Source organism: Gopherus evgoodei, chromosome 2 (genome assembly GCF_007399415.2).
Source record: "Gopherus evgoodei ecotype Sinaloan lineage chromosome 2, rGopEvg1_v1.p, whole genome shotgun sequence".
Lineage (NCBI taxonomy): Eukaryota > Metazoa > Chordata > Testudines > Testudinidae > Gopherus > Gopherus evgoodei.
This window is the reverse complement of record NC_044323.1, coordinates 160,847,960-160,865,796: the sequence shown is the minus strand read 5'-3', so window position 1 is coordinate 160,865,796 and position 17,837 is coordinate 160,847,960. Positions and strand designations below refer to the sequence as shown.

Genomic DNA, 17,837 nt, shown 5'->3' with positions numbered 1-17,837 from the left:
CCATAGATCTTTATCACATAATTCCTGCCAAAACGTTATGACTAAACCTTCCGGTATTGGAGTTTAAATCAATATTTACTGATGAAAGCCTGCTGAAAAAAATCTAAACTGATAATAAATCAACATACACATCAGGTCATCTTTGCTCAGTACCACCTATGCATGTGAGAAAAGCCCCCTACTGCGATGATTTCAGTGTAAGTAACAGTACAGTTTAAATTAACCCCACTCTAGTTTGCAAGTGGTTGGGTCGCTGGGATAAACTAGCAAAGCACATCTGCACTTTTTATTTCTCTTCCATTATTACCTTTGAATGTAACTTCCTATAAACCCCCATCTCCAAACAAAGCGTAGTATAGCTGAGCAATTTATTATTTAGGCACAGCTAGAAAAAATGTTGCTTAAATGTTTGCCACCAAACACCTTCTACCTGCTGTTACTCGATGCTAGAAAAAGAACAGATGAAACCCCCTTCTTTTCACAGGTTTTGTTGTTTTTTTTCTGAAGTGTGTACAACACTTAAATGGCAGACTGTTATACAGGAATAGTGAACTGTGTGTTTATATAGATATTGAAAATCCCTATAGTGAAGTAGAGTCATATTAATCTACACCTAATAATCCACAGAAATCAAGCCAGGTATTACTCTACATGAGTAGTTCCAATGAAATCAATATGCTACTTCCTGAGTAAGATGGTACTCAATGTAGTCAAGTCAGAATCTGACATATATATAATGAAATTATTTTGTGGGGATTGAAAAAAAAACAACCCTTACCATAATTGGGGTGTGGCAGTTTCTCCTGTTCTCTTGTCTGAATGTATTGGTAGCATTATGGTAGAGATTGTCTCTTACAATATGTCTGTACAGTGCGTAGCACAATAAGAGATCTCGCTTGGAGCCTCTGGGTGCTATCCTAATACAATTTGCCTTAGAAACCGGGATCAGGGAAGAAGTCACATGAGCCAGCCACATCAGTATCTTTGGCAGGTATTTCTAAGGAAACTTCTTTCAAAGTTAAAGAAAGAGTTAATTTTCCACTCAACTTAACTCTTCTTCTTTTAACTTGACTCTTAAGTGGAGAAGAGTAAATAGAAGACTTTTCACTTCACTTAACTTTTCTTAACCCTTAACTCAAGTGAAGTCTTCTGAGAAGAGTTAAGTAAAGAGTTAAGAAAAGTTAAGTGGAGAAGAGTAAATAGAAGACCTTTCTCTTAAGTGAAGTAAAGTTTCCTCTTGTCCTCTCAATTCTGTTTGATCGTTTACTCTAGTCTTTTTTCTCTTCACTTAAGTGAAGAGACTTTGTCTCTTCTTCATTTCAGAGAGGAAACGAGCTAAGAGAAAAGAATTAAGCGAAGAGAAGAAAAGGGGAGAAGAGTTAAATGAAGAGAGAAAAGACAAGACAGGAAAAGAGTTAAGTCTTCTCTTAAGAGAAGAAGATTTAAGTGAAGTAGAGTGAAGACTTAAGTGAAAAAAGTTAACTGTTTTCTTCTCGTGAAGAGAAGAAAACATACGTTAACTCAAGTTGTGTTTTAACTCTTCTCTTAAGTTACGAATTGTTAACAATTCTTGAGTTAAGTTGAGAGTTAACTCTCAACTTCACTTAAAATACCATGTACACTCTCTAAATCATCTCTTCATCACAAAAAGAGGAGCTTGTTCCTTATGAGCTTTTACTGAGTACCAGCTCTTGCTCTGTAACAAAGGAATATGAGGAACAACCAACAGTTAGAGCAAGGGAAGCATCTAAAATGTTAAAATAAAAAAAAAAACCAAAAACCAATGCACTTCAACTGGAAGCTAAAGACCAGTGGAGTGTTAGGAACTATGGAAGTATTTTCAAAGTAAATGAAAACCAGCTCTACACTCTAAGTATTGAAAATGGGAATATGAAAGCACATTTGGAATGTAAACTTCAACTAGACTAAGTGGGAATTATTATCTTAGTGGGAATAAATAGCATAAGAGAGCAAAGGGATTACCCTGAACAACAGCTATACAGAGTGCTCTAAACCACCCAACAGTTCACCTGGATGCCTAACTTTGCAGCAAAGATTTAGGCTTTATAAAAACAAATTCTGCAAAGACTCTCCACAAAAAAAGTCAAAATTTACCAAGAGTTACCATACATTGTGTCAGACTTTATACAGTTATTTCACGTTCCTAACTACAGGGAAGGGATATTTGGGTATCTGACAGCAAGTAGGTACTGCACTGCAGGGGGACTCAGATAAATACTGATTCCTCACAGGGATATAGTGAAGCAAAGAAAATACTATAAATAAATTAATAATAATAATAATAATACTCTCTCTGCCTCAAGTGCTCATTTGTAAAATGGGAGGATAAGTGACTTACCCAAGAGCATATGTGGCAGAACTAGTAACTGCTCCCAGATTTCCTGAGTCCCACTCCAGTATCTTAACCACTAAACCATCCTGCTTCTCACTAGCTGCCTTAAATTTTGCCTTTATTAGACCCACTGTAACATTGAGATGTTATCATGAAGTTCACCCAACCAATGAAAAACCAATTATTTGGACATATTTAAATATTATCCTGTACTATTTTCATGAGAAGTAGAAAGTAAGACTGTGATTAGTCGTTTTTCATCAAATGGAAAAAAACAAGCAGCATAAATTTGATTCCACACACCTCCCTCGCCCCCAAGTTCTCTCACATTTAATGCTGTACTATTGGTAGCACAGATGGGAAATTTTTTTAAACATACTTTTTTAACCTGACAAAAATATCAGTTAGCATATCATACGTCCCTTAGGGTTTGACACGCACTGAAAAAATTATTTGGCCTGTTCTCTCCACAGACTAATTAATTTTTTCCTCACATTCCAACTAACTTTGTCTCATACAGCAATGTAGAAATCTCCCCGCCTTCTGCAATTGCCTATTTTGCTAAGATAGCATGTGTATGTATTGGAGAAGATGTTCCAGAACCCAGATAAAGTCGTCTGAACTTTCAAGTTAATACCATGCAGGGTTAGCCCAAAACACACATTATCAGGGTAAACTGCAGTTCATACATCTGTTTTTGTGATTAACAATTGAAAACAGCAACCTCTCTCTCCTCCAGATAAAGTATAGTAATTCTTATTCAAATATCTTTTACACAAGCAAACAAAAAAAATCTAGCAGCAGATTATTCCCATTGTGTATGTAAATGTTCACCTTTCAAACTTGCCTTCCATTACCTGTTGATGCTGTTTTTCTGTGCTAACATCTGCCAGTCTTTGCCTTTAGCATTGGGTGTGTCAAATGTCGCACATATTCTCTGTCTAATGGAGTATGGGATTTTGAAGGCTTTTGGACCAGTTTGTGCAGGGAAGTTGCTGTCCTCACATGCAAACAAAGTGATGGTTTCTCTCTCATTCTACACACGAGATGAAAAACAAAACAATTAATATGTCAGCAGGTATCTAAGGTCCTTTTATAGTATATGAATGCTGTACAGCACTCCATTGAGGTAGGGCACTGCTATTATCCCATTTTATAGATTGGAAACTGAGGCACAAAGATTAAGCGAGTTCCCTGAAATTCACTGGAAGGCTGTGGTGTGGCTGGGACTTAAGTACAGGTCTCCCAAGTTATAGGTTAGTGTCTTAACTACTGGACCATTCTCTTTGTCAACATTGATTTATGCTCTGATTAGTAGTAACTTTCCTTTTAGCATTAAGACAGCTATAATGCCATACACTGATTGTGACATAGTCAGAAAAGAAACAGTACATTCAATGTGCCAAATCTGAAAGACTTTAAGTTGAATCAGTTAAATAGAATCATAGAAATATAGGACTTGACTAGATGACCTATCAAGGTCCCTTCCAGTCCCACTGAGTGTTTAAACCTGTTTACAGAAAGTTTGCTGAATTACTTGCATTTCAATTTGTCCTTTAAGTTCATGAGCAGAGAATAAACATTTCACACACACTAGGCTGTACTGAGAACAGAGATTTTCAGACCTATAGTCCCCTCAACCTACCCATTTATTTGTTTTAGACAACTATCTTCTGCATTTAGGAATTTATATAATCCTCAAAGTAGCTAAGATTCTCTTAATTAAGAAATTAATTTAGTTTCCTGATGCAATGAAATATAACCTTTTATGAAGTACTTCTAGCTGAAAAAAAGTTCATCCAAGGAAGCAGAAATAATAGCTCATGACTGGTGACCAATAATCAAATGAATACTCATGACAAGTACTTTGCAAATAAACCATCAAATAAAATATACATTTACCAAACTGCTTTTATGACCAAATTCATAAAATTGTGCTATGTTTGTGGCCCATTATCCAACCAATTTAGACTTTTTTCCTGTTAATTTGTTTGTCCTAACTATTTTGACCCAGGTGTGTGTATTACTTAGGCAAACGCCCAAAGAGGTAATGAATGTAGAAGAAAATAAACACGAAGTGATGGTGCTGAGTTATGCTTGCTTGATTGTACTGTTTTCACTCAATGTTAAACTTTCAAGAGGCAACACAGCTATGGGAAAATGGATAATGATGCCGAAGGTAGAACAGAATCCCACTCACTTTCAGGTTGCCTTATCACTAGTGGTGATATTGGTTTGGAGGCAGACAGAGCCCAGCTTCAACTGGAGAGCCCTGATGCAGGTTTTGCATCTGTTGCATTTTGTAGTGCTGACAACCAGGAGACATCAACTCAAAATGAGGAACCCCTGCCCCCCATACACCTGCCTATCACAACATGTGGTATATACCTCATCCAGTGCAGTAATTTCCCCGACACCAATTATGTGGGTGAAATCAGACAATCACTATGCTCTTCAATGAACTTGCACAAGAAAATAAGACAAAACCATCCTATCAGTGAACACTTTTCATAAAACAATCACTCTCTGTATGACCTCATCCTCAAAGGAAACCTGCACCACACTTTCAAAAGATGAACCTGAGAACTTAAATTCATTACTGTGCTAGACACTAAAAATGATGGACTGAGCAGACAGACTAGATTTTATGACTTATTACAACAAACAGGCTGTAACCCACTAATCTCCTCTATGTCCTATGACCACAGAGATGTTAACAGGCCACTCTACCTTGAATAGTCTTTTACAATATAAGCTTGCTATTTATGCTACACAATCTGTTCCAACTTGCACTTTCTTGTGATGCTGGGAGTTTCTTTCCCAGAACTAAAGAAGAACACTGTGTGGCTCAGAAGTCAGTTCAATAAAAGATATTACCTCACCCACCTTGTCTCTCTAATATCCTGGGACTGACAACTATACTGCATACTATAAAGTCAATATTTCCACTTGTAAAACAGAGGAAATATGATCTGGAAATAAATACAGATACAGTTATACAAGCTTTTCTGACTTGGACACTATGTTGAAATGAGAATTTTTTTCCCATCTTCATCTCTTTTCAGTTCATGAGACTTTAAGCTATACAGGGCAGGGACTGTCTCTGTGTGTAGATATGTGAATTAATAGTGCCTCCTCCTGAATTGAGGCCCCACTGGATGCTACTGAAGTATAAATATTAAATTATAGTGATGTTACCAGTATCTTCATATAACATTTATGATACATCCTAAAAAGCATCCATGCAAAGTAATAGGAATGCTGTAGATACATCACTTTTTCTGATTGTTTAAATTAAATATGCAGAAGAACAGTAGATTTTCATACCCTGCACTTCTGAGATAAGCCATTGCTATCAGGTTAGCTGTGGGAATTGAAAAGCAATGAGAAGTTCAAGTATTCAGTCCCCCCTTCCCCCTCCCCATTTTTTTTTGGCTGTCAAATTATCCTCCTCCTTCCATCACTTTTGGAGACAGAACAAGAAAACTTGCCACATTGGTGAATGTGTTTGAAGAGAGCATTCTAACATGCACCTGGGGTTTATGGACAGTTAGCCCTCCTCAAAATAACACAACCACAACATTTAACTGAGGGAAAATAGATGACAGAAATCTGCAAGAAGTTATGGCAAATAAGTGGGGGACTTGAGCTGGTCATATTCTGAGGGGTTTTTAAATAATTGATATAATTGTCCATTTTCATGATTTCATAATAGTTGATTATTAAACTGAATGGCCTTCACTACTGTTGGACTGAGTCATGCAGGGGGAAACAAAGACAACAAAAATCCCCAATGGCATACAAGGGAGATATGAAAAATTAACAGAGCTAATTGAAAACATTACTTCTATGTATTATCTGTATTACAGTATCAATTTCTTAGGTGCTATACAAATGCAGTGACAGACAGTCCAGTGGCCTGAAGAGCTTACAATGTAAATTGACATGACAGAAAATGCCTCCACTATCCCTATTTTATATGTGGGAAACTGAGGATACAAAGAGATTAAGTGACTTTCCCATGCAGGGAGTCTGTGCTTGGCAGAGCTAGGAACTGAACTCCAGTCTTTGGTGTCCCAATCCAACGCATTAACCCACAAGGGCCTCATACAATGAACACCACATTTTACACTGGTCTTTTGCAGGGGTAGCTCCAGGCCCCAGCACGCCAAGCGCGTGCTTGGGGCTGCAAGCCGCGGGGAGTGCTCTGCCGGTCGCCATGAGGACGGCAGGCAGGTTGCCTTCAGCGGCATGCCTGTGGAGGGTCTGCTGGTCCTGCAGCTTTGGCGGACCTCCCGCAGGTTGCCACTGAATTCGCGGGACCGAGGACCTCCTGCAGGCAAGCCGCCGAAGGCAGCCTGCCTGCCGTGCTTGGGGCGGCAAATGCCTAGAGCCGCCCCTGGTTTTTTGAAAGGGCTTCACCACATTGTAAATTGTTGCTCTGTCACCTTTGTATTTGTTAGAAACCTCTGGGACAAAATAAGTGCTGTGTAAAGTTTGTTCTCATCTCCTTGGAAAGTTTCAACATTCTCTCTCTAATACTGATAACCTCAGTGCTGGATTTCAGAGAAAGAATATGAATTATGGAAGAGGTTATGTATTATATGTACCACGAGGCTTCATAGGAGAAGCCTGTTTTCACAGATTATTCAGAAGAGGGCCTTTTCCATGCTGATCACAAACAAGCTCTTACTGAATATTAAGGTAACAAATGCAAATTGAGTCATGGCATCTAAGTACTATGCTGCTGTCATGTGTTTTAAAAAACAGTTAGTCCTAAACATGATGATCTGCAAGATGTTGGAGGCCCAAAATAAAAATCCAGCACTGAAACCAGAAACAGAGTTAACATATGGCCACAATCCTGAAATGACCTCTGCAAGGATACAGGAGTCTGTTTGCAAGGACTTCCTGCACAATCAGGATATATCTGAGTGTACCTGCTTACAGATAACCATATTCTAGAGTTGGAGTTAAGGAGGAGGTGGAAAGGATAGCCTTGTGGCTAAAATCTGTCCATGCCTCATTGCACTCATCTGCACAATATAATGTGCCCTACCTTTTCTCCTTTGTACTTGTAAATACCTACTTGCTTCAGGCCAGTCTGTTATTGCCACAGTAAATTATCTTTGTATGGTATTATTACTTATGGTCCTATCTAGTCCCTCTTCCTCTGCATAATGCCTTTAGTTATGTATCTTTGCACATGCATATTGTGCCTTTTGCCCAGAAATCTCACAATGCTTTTCTCACGTTCGTTAATAAAGGAGACCCCAAAGGCATAGATGAGATACCTATCATTATGACAATCATCACCAGGTGGTCATGCTATGCATAGCCTTCCAAGTCCTTCTACATGTGAACGAATGTTCAGGTTTGGTAATACACGCTGTGTGGTGGTGGTAGTTTGGGAGTTGTGTGAGCAGCAGGAGATTTTGTCCTTTCTCTTGTTTTCTGACTAAAGTCAATTCATGAGGCAAAGTTTGCTCATTAGGAATTGAGATTCTTGAATGGCAGGATTTGCCTGCATGTTTTTTGACCACCTTAGTTCAATGACTAGTGTGGGTGTGTAAATAAACCAAGTTACTCTTCTAATATACCCAGACTCTACATAAATTACCTCTCCTCCACTGGGAAGCTGAGTTGAAAAGCTACAGCTTTCCAGTGGAGAAATGCTGACTACAGCTATAAAGGCAACACTATTTTACATAGGGAAAACCGAGGCAGGGTTGTTGGGTTGTCTCCAATGTTATGCAGCAACTTAGTGACAGAATAGGGAACAGAACCAGATGAAAAAATTTACCTCTAGAATAGATGTCTGGATCTGTAGGATCTGCTCATGGCCCTTGACTTGCCGAACACAGATCTTGCAGGACAGTTGTGTGGTTGCGGGAGTGTAACGCTCCAGTGAAAAGGCACAGTGCAGTGGCTGTTGGTTACTGCACCACACACGAGAGAAAGGAACTTCCTGTGAAAGAAATGCATCCCAGAGAAACAGAAAGGAGAAGGAAGAGAGAGAGAAGCTGTGACAACTGTAAAGCAGGAGATAAATAATTATTACAAAAGCAATTCTAGCAAAATCGTGTATATAATGTCCCTGTGAATGTCGAGTAGCACAAAGCTAATTAACGTCAATTCCAATTGAAAACTGCAATGTTAAAATTACTGCAAACTCTGTCATCATCCATGTTGCGGAATGAAATTTAACTTTTAACAAAATAAGAAATGTATTTCACTCAGAGGAGTTTATTTATTACCCCATCAAACTCCAGAATTCCAAATTCTTGCCCCACTGTGGGGCCTCTCTAGCTTTCACAATAAGCATTACAGAATCCTTGAAACTGGATATGGAAGAGACTCCTCCCTGAGGTCAACCAGTCTTCCATGAGCCAGTGCAGGATCAATCCGTACAGCACATTTTCCAGTGCTGCCTTTAGTCCAATTTTAAATTGGAGTGATGAGGCTTCAGTCACTTCTCTTGAGATACTTATATACAGCACATTGCACCTCACAGTTAGGCTAAAGTTAAAAGGAAAACAGGCTGAATGCAAGACACATTTCCCTATCTTTTTCTTCTTTGCTTTTTGGACCATTTCACACTGCTCCTTTTCTGAATTCATACCATCTATGCACAACACAACCCACACTGTAATGTTTCAGGCATTCCTGGTTACCCTGATTTCCTACGATGATGAGGGTCTGCAAGTGCACAGGAAAGCATATGCCTAATAGGGGCAATTAGTTTTCTTAGAATTTTAATGTTGTGAAAGGGATCCTATTAGCCCTCTCACCCTACTCTGCAAATATTGAGGGAAAGTCCTGTATCCTTGCTTTGCATCTAAACAGGGAAAGGAATTTAAATACTTTTAATTTAATGGACTTTGTTTGAAGTCACAACAAATTAGAAAGTGTGTTTGGGGGAATAAGGATTAAATGGCTCAGATGAGCCATTATCTTAACATAAAGGAAGAGAATTGGGTTTCAAATGCAGATTCAAATATTTTGCACCCGTGTTGGTTTCCCTGCTTGTGTTCTCTTTAAATTTTAGTTCCGTAAATACTGAAAGAATGATATTATTTGAGAAGTGTTCGGAGCTGGCCACTGAAAGAAAGAAAAGAAATCAGATTTAATCTGGTCATACTTAATTTATTAACCCTTTACAAAGGAATCATAATATTAACTGATGCTAAAGCATATTATAGACATAAGTGTGTTTTAAGTGGCTATACTCACATCAGTAGAAGATGTTATAGCTGACTATAAGCAACCATTTAGATGCTGGACTCTAATCAAGTGTTATAAGAGGTTAATTATAATTTAATCCTCATTAAATCATGTAAGTTAATTAGAAATTGACCCTTAACATAAAGTGTGACCTTTAATCCATCATTTCAGTGGAAAACACATGAGTTCCTCTTCTTTACCTCCCTTCTCTACACCATTTCTATCCAAGGGGAGCCCCCTTTTTTGATTATCTGTATACAAGACTCGGTGCACTCACAGCAATCTATATCCCCTATGAAACTAATTATATGATGATACTTTGTATCTCTACAGCCCGCTTCCATTGGAGACATCAATGCACTTTCCAAACAAAAATATCATTGCTCCTTTCTGAAGGCAGGTGTGGCTGATACATATTAGAGATCATTTTACTCATCCCTGAAATGCAGCTAACTCTGCATCTTCTCAAGACTGTCAGGGTTTACCCAAAATGATGCACTAAGTAGTAATTAGAAGAGCTATATTTAGCTCCTGAGTCCTTAGCAGTAGCAAGATACCAATGGTGATAAAGAAAACATTAAAAAAAATATTAAAAATGGAGCAACTGTAATTAGATTTTTCCAGAGTAATCATCTTTGATTTTGTTCGGAGTGGGGAGGGACTCATGTGGGAACTCGCTGAGCTGAGAAGAATTATGTGTAAAGTAATATAAGAGGACAAAGCACTGTGAAGTTCTGAGTGTTTAAAGTACTGTGGAAATGCTTTTAGTTCGATTCCCCATTATAATTAGGCTCCCACCAGATGGAAAGAATGTAAATCATCTCCTATCAGGAGACAGGCTCTGGATCCTCCAAGACACACAAGGTGCTGGGAAAAAACAGCTGCTTTTTACTTACGGAAGATGGCTGTCAGGCTTCATACCTTGTTTGTCTGATCTTTATCTGATCTGACGCATACCCTCTAGAGGGGTTCCCCTATCATTTGTGAATGTGGTGGGAGGGACCCCCAGTTTTAAGTGTCTGCTCCTGTGGCATTCCCAACATGACCAAATGCAGCTGGTATATTTCATGAAAACTCTCCCCCAATACAGTTGGATCTTTTGTGGGATTAACCTCCATCGCTTTTCCTTTTGATTCACAACTTGTAAAAAGCATCCTACCACAGGCTTTGCGCCTCCTGCCATTGCAAAGACAAAGCAGCACAATCGGCTCACCTCCTTCTCCCTAATCCACAGAGAGGGATCTAACATCAGTGTGCTTGCCGGGCATGACTCTGGCAGTGCACCAGGGAGTGACACTTTATTATGACATGTTGCCATGGCATTCGGTTACTTCATAGAAAGTTTTTTTCTAAACTGGAAAATCAGATACAGGTTCCTCCTTCCTCTGAATTTCAAGTGAGCAGACCTGAGTGCCCATATCCATACTGCCCTTGCCTTTATATTATCTGCTTCAGGTTCAACATCCTGTTTTCCAGGCAGTTGTGCAGGTGACTGTTGCAAAACAAAAGTTAAAGCTGCCACAGTCTAGGCAAACCTGGTGGTCTTAGGGCATTACAAAAGCTACCATAAGGGAGACCAAGCACAGCTTTAAGCACTCCCAGACCATGCTGCATTGGGATTTTAGCACGCAGACAGAACTGCACACAGCTCCTGTCAGGCAAAAAGGGCACCCGATTCCTGCCTAATGCTAAGGAGGGCATAGACATGCTCCTTACCTCACTCCCACTTCCATGCCTCTTGATACTGCCCACTCTGAAAGGAACAAATCCTTGTCTACTTATGAAGCCACCACTGGGTCATCATTCAAATCCCTTCCAACTTTGCCACATGCTCTCCAAGAACTGAATTACTTCTCTCTCTCTCTCTCACACACACACACACACACTTGAATTGAACAATCAAGATGCACACACCAAACCCAATTATCTGCAAGCTAGGAACATGGGAATTGCTAGTCTGGATCTGCCCTAGATCTATCTATCCATTGCTACATTTAGGTCTTGAGTCTGTAGCAAGATACCAATGGTGATAAAGACAACATTAAAAAATTATTAAAAATTGAGCCACTGTAATGAGATTTTTCCAGAGTAATCATCTTTGCCTTCATTTGGAGCGCTAAATGTAGTACTTATAGACTTACTTGTGAGTAAGAACCCACAGGAGACAGACATGGGATAGTCTGCTTCCCACAGTATGTCTCATTCTGGTCTCTGATGTAAGAGATTGGTTTATAGCCAGAAGTATGAGATTTTATAATCTGTATCTGTGGTATCAATAGTACTTATCCTCCCCTTCCATAAAGTCCATTACAACCTCTGTAGATGTGACCCAACAAGTGAGAGTAAGTTCTTTGGGACAGGGCCTTTTAACAGCTCTGTAAAACGTCAAGCACCCTGAGTGCTGTCAACATGAGCTTCTTTCAGCCCTCCTTGGTTTTGGGGGCAAATGGTGAGGGTGGGACATGAAATAAAAAGGGAGTCAAAATTGGAGAGAAATTTGCAGAGCCCTGGAGAAAGGGACCTTAGGGCTCAGGGTTGGGCTTCTAGAGGATAGAAATTGGTGACATTTATTTGTTCATGCGGGACCCAAATCTAAGCTGTCAGCTGATCTAAAGATTCATCACAGACCACTGAGCAGAGAATATGATGTTAGTGCAAATTGTGCTGCAATTCCTATTAAAAAACAATAATTATTTCTCAGCCATCCAAGTCATTCAAATTACACACAATTATAAAATGCAAATATTTATTCAGCTTCAATATCATCCTGTCAAATCCATTTAGATGACAGAAGTTTTGCAGACACTTTTGTTTGCTGCCAATGCTGCAAGAGTGGGTAATCTGAGCACTACATGTAAAACTCATGCAGGTTCCTGATCCCATCCATCCCATTCTTCACTCTTCTTAGAGCAGACATAGCATTTATTACTAAAATGCGGCTATTTGGGATATGGCTCCCTCATCTGATATTTTTCTCTCTCAGCAATACATTTAATAGTTATTTTGGAGGGTGCCACTTGCATTAGATCCAGCGAAGTGAGGCACTTACAATCCATAAAGATAAATATGGAGAAATTTGCATGGCTATCAGGACTTGTTTTAACAGCACCCTGCAGCTCAATTTGGCCTGGAAGCGCCAGAATATTGCTTGCCAGCAGAGTACACAGATACCTAAGTTTAACACACCATATACAATATATTTATTCATAGAAATTGTATGTGGCATTAGAGAAAGTGTTGAACCACACAAAATGCTTTGGGGTCTCCAAGTAACTCTCACCACTTTGCACATACCGGGGACTCTCATCCAGCAAGGAGATAATGCCCTAAAGACATCATTCTGCAGAAATAAACAGCCAGAAATAACTCTCATTGAAATCTTTAAATACACAGAAACACGGGGAAGAGAGTTGGAAAGATCCCAGTGGATCATCTAGATTATCCTTCCCTGGCTAGACTTTGTCATCCAGTCTAATTTTAAATGGCTGATTCCTACTCTCTTATGTAACTGCAGCCTCCCATTGCAGATGTCCATGCAAGAAGCCACGTCAGGCTAAAATGTAGAATTCTAGGAACACCGAAACTACAAGCATTTGTGCTCACTGGTCAGTATAGGAGTCTGAGAACATACATCCCTCTGAACAGTAGCATTATCTACTGGTAAGGTTGTTGAAATTAGTTTTTTGCTGCACTAGCTGTGGCAGAGGGGACTGAATTCTCTCCATTGTAATGTGTTGGCTTTGCTGTAGGCGCCAGGGTGTGCAAATTCATTTAAGCCCCACCAGTGTCGCTATGAGATCTGCTCTTGTATATACTGAACATTTAAATGATACTAATTCTTTATAGTGGAACTTGTGAAAGATACTCCACCCTCTCTTACAGCACAAAGAACCCCAAAAGTAATGAGTGCAACTGCATTCCACCTTTATTAGAAGAGTCTTCTGTAAGCAAACTACTTCTAATGGTGGCTTGAATCATTCTTGATTGTACTGCAAGATTTTTACTCTCTGGGATGGGTTAATTAGGAGGTGATGTAGATTTGATATTAACTGAACTCTGTAGTGCCTTTATCTATGGGTAAGCAAACCCTACCTTGTGATTAGTAGAAAAGCTTAATAATGCACATATAACTACAGATTTTAATGTGTGTTTAACACAAGTGGGAGGTATGCCTATAGATTATGATTGTTTCTTTTATAGTTTACAAAACAAACCTAACATAACAGAACAAGATACTCTGATACTACTTCAGAGCAGGTTGCAGGAATGACATTCTCTTTCCTCCTCCACTTAAATTACGTGGCATAAATTAACTTCATGCTCTATGATCTGTATTTCTAGCATAGGGCTTGCATTCTGCCTCAGTGTTACTGATATTTAGGACAATCTGCCTATACATTTAGGGCAAATTTTGCCCAGAGATCACAAGAGATTCTGCTTTCCTCTTCTCTGTCTACTTGCTTGCAGGGTATGTGAAATGACATATTAATTAAGCTCTTCTCTTTTATTTTAACGCACTTTGTGCCAATGTATTGCTTACAATTTTCAGGGACCAATGCATCTGACAGGCTCTTTCCCTCACTTTGTTTTATTTTCCCCATCTTAGACAGCCGCTTTAATTGATGCACTACAGGCGGGAGAACTTGCTGCTCTATCATTTCTAAGCCTAAATGTATACATGCCATGGTTTGAACCCATGACATTCAAATGCAAGCAGACATGCACTCCATTTCAGCTGATCATTCACTGTCTGCATTAAGTCCAGGAATGGCAACTCAATTACTGATATTGAAAAACTTCTCTTAACAGGAATGATGATGCTGAGCCCAAATGTAGGGGGTTAGTTGGAGTCAAATGGAATGTGGGGGAAAATAAAAGTATGTTTCTGTAAACAGAGAGATTTACAACCACTGTGCTTTACAGGACATGTTTCATTCCTCATTTTTCACAATCATCGTTGCATTTTTGTTGGCTGCTCAGAGATTAAATCCACGCTTTTCTTAGGAAAACAAAATAAAACAGGCAGCTACCTTGTCTGCACTCTACCTTTACTGGTAAAAACTCATACTGCCTCCTAATTAAAAAGTATAATATTGACAAGTACCTGACATGCGGTAAATGGTTTAATTCTCCAGAGGAAAGGAGGAATATCAAGAACAGAGATCTGAAGACAAAAGGTATTCCCTTTGAAATCCAGCAACTTAGGTTCCTCCAGCAACTGTCCTCCTTGGTGTCTTTCACCTGAAACTACTTCCTACAGGAGCCGGGAAGAAACAACAAAACAAAGATGAGGCTTACTGGGTCTTTATTATTGAAAATATCAATATTAACATATGCGCATGCTCGTTAAAGGTGCCAGACAGCCGTGGAAAATGAATCCATAGTGCCACAACAACAGAACAGGCAGCAGCAATGCAGTCTGTGCTGCATAGCCCTGATAAGGTGAGTTGGCACCAATATGTAGGGACCACACAGAGGCAGAGGGACCAAACTCCTCCTTCTCCACCGTCAATCAGTCCTTTCCCCCGCTGCTTGGATGGTGGCTCTTATGCTCAATCCAAATCCTGGGGGACTGGCATCCAGGTCACAGCAACCTATCTCACAGAAATCAATGGAATTCAGGAACCCAGTGGCATTTTCAAAAGTACCTAAGTACCTATCTGCATCTTTAGGCACCCAAATACCTTTATAAATCAGGCCCTGGGAGTTTTGCCATTCAATTGAGTGGGACAAGGATTGCACCCCATGTGTTAAATTCCACATGCATCCATGTTCTACAGAAAAAATAATACATGTCAAAGAATAGCAGAGGGGAAAACTCTGATGATTCCTTTGGTTTGGGGCCTGTCAAAGCTGCAGCTTCACACATCTGGACTGGGCTGCCTTGGACTTTTTCCTATACGTCAGTAGCAGTGTACAGGACTATTATTTGCATAGGGCTAAGTTGTGACCCAAGGAGAAGAGTAGGGTGCACCTGTGGAGATTGCCCAGATCACAGATATTGTAGGGCTGCCACTCCTCATCCTGTGAGGGGAGTATTAATGTGTCCCCCACATACTGGCTAGAGCTGCTGAGGCAGAGTGTAGGGGGAAGTAAGGTGTACATGGAAAAGTGCTGGCACAGTTTACTTCCCTGGTAGAGGAAGGGGGGAATCAGAGATTCAGTCTCGACATAGTCACAGTTTGGTCCCTGGAGTAGTGCAACCTTACTCAGGGCTTGTGATTACTCCATGATGTCACCTTTAGTATTGATGATACTCTTGGCACCATCTGAGGTACAAAGAGAGACTAATCCTGCCCCAAGAAGGTATACCTCCCTACTTACACCTCCCTACTGTATGTTCCACTCCATGCATATGATGAAGTGGGTTTTAGCTCACAAAAGCTTATGCCCAAATAAATGTGTTAGTCTGTAAGGTGCCCCAAGGACTCCTCATTGTTTTTTTTGCTAATAACACCTATATTAAGAGCAGGAATATCCCCGTTTCACAAACGGACAAATTGAGGCATGTAAGCTTGTACTGCAAATGAGCAACAGAACCCAGTAGTCCTGACTCAGACTAGTGCTTCTATTTATTTATTGCTGAATTTTTTCTGATAATTACTCAACGTCTATATTTAAAAACAAGCTGGCACTGAACTGACATAGGATATTTATAGAGAAAACAGAATTTCATAAATATATAATAGTCTTATGTACAGACAACATGTACTGGTTTCTGTAAGTGGAAAAAATGGTAATTCTTCTTAAAACAACTTTTTAAAAAAAACCCCAAGATCTAAATTATAGACAGACATGTCTTATTTATTTATTTTCATTAACACTAGGGGGGAAAACCCTCTGGTCTCCTTCATTTTTTTTTTTGAATGCAGCAGCAATTTTTGAACCAAAACGGTCGTATTAAATCAAGCTTTTTTGTTTGTTTTGCTTGTTTTCTTTCAATAAAGTTCAGGCTGGATGAATCATTCAGCAAGAGAATCGCATGCTAAAAAAACGAGTCTGAAAAAAATGACAGTGGGTTGCTCTTGCTCTGTATAAGACAAGTTTGTTTCTGGTTTTCCCATATGTGCCATTTTCACAGTTCTTCTGTTGCAGAATACTGGTTTCTGGAATTGCTGCTTGCTAAGGTGCTTTGAAGCCCTGTAGTATTACTATTTTGAACATTCATTATTATGGCATACATGCACACAACAATGGGACAGACTCCGTAGCTGATTAAAATTTTTGTAACTTCACTGAAGTCAATGGACTACACAGATTTATACCAGCTGAGTTTCTGACCCAGTGCAAGTTAGGGATGTGTATATGTCCTTTGTATGCAAGGCCAGAATTGGGGCCTTGGTAAATATGAATGAAATTCTAAGATAAATATTATTAGATATTAGCTGTACATACAATCCATCTTTTGGCAGTGAGTGCAGAGCTACCATACTTCTCTAGCTACCACTAGCTTTTCTTTGGTGGCTTTTCTTTTATTAAAAACATAGTGATATTAGAGTGTGCTTTGTTAAGAGAGCCATGTTTCTGTGATGTAAAATACAGAAATCGGAAAAAAAAATCAGCTGTCACAACTGTCTTCATCTCTGTTCCCGAAAGACAAGTGTTTTATTACAGCTGCAGCCATGGCAAACTCCAGATAATGCATTTTTTACAGAAACACCATGTGAAAAAAATTATATTAATTTTGATTAACTACCACAGGGTTCCATTTGAGGTTTTTAAAAGGTATTATGCACAATTATTGTGCAACTCTTATGGAAAGGGTCAAAAAACCCCTACCAATTCTTGCTGCAATTCAAAAAAAGGGAGAAATGACTAATGAGAATGTAAAGGTTAACAACTGTGGTAAATATTACACATGACAGGGTAAGCGACCAATATTTTAGTATCTGTATCACAGTAACACCCCATTGTATTTGGTGCAGTGAAAATGAATATTGAGAGAGAGTCTCTGGGCAAATCACTTCATGTCTCTGTGCCTCGGCTTCCTCTCCCACATTTTAAGTGGTTTGGAGCTAAGACACACTGCAGGTCAGTGGATGGGCCAGGAGTAGTATCCTGGTCTCCTGATTTCCAGTCCAGTGATCTCAACAGTGAATTAAATCACATATGATGAGTGGCAGCATAAAGCTAAGTGGGGCAGAGACCCTCTTTTTGTTCTATGTTAGTATAGGGGTCCTTGGCCATGACAAGGGCTTTAAGGTGCTACAGTAATAGAAATAATACATGGTAACAATTCTGTAGAAAAATTCATGAGTTG

At 39.4% G+C, this 17,837-nt stretch overlaps 1 protein-coding gene across 4 annotated transcripts in view; it reads right to left on the bottom strand.

Annotated features, from left to right (window-relative positions):
- The window catches only part of UNC5D (unc-5 netrin receptor D), a 321,538-nt gene that overhangs the window by 6,233 nt on the left and 297,468 nt on the right, over positions 1-17,837 (bottom strand). For all 4 annotated transcript variants that reach the window (XM_030552139.1, XM_030552140.1, XM_030552141.1 and 1 more), the window contains 3 exons: positions 14,682-14,831; positions 8,157-8,321; positions 3,211-3,389 (listed from right to left, as the gene is read on the bottom strand). In XM_030552139.1, coding sequence (XP_030407999.1) covers positions 3,211-3,389; positions 8,157-8,321; positions 14,682-14,831 — 494 coding nt within the window. The remainder of the gene's footprint in view (positions 1-3,210; positions 3,390-8,156; positions 8,322-14,681; positions 14,832-17,837) is intronic.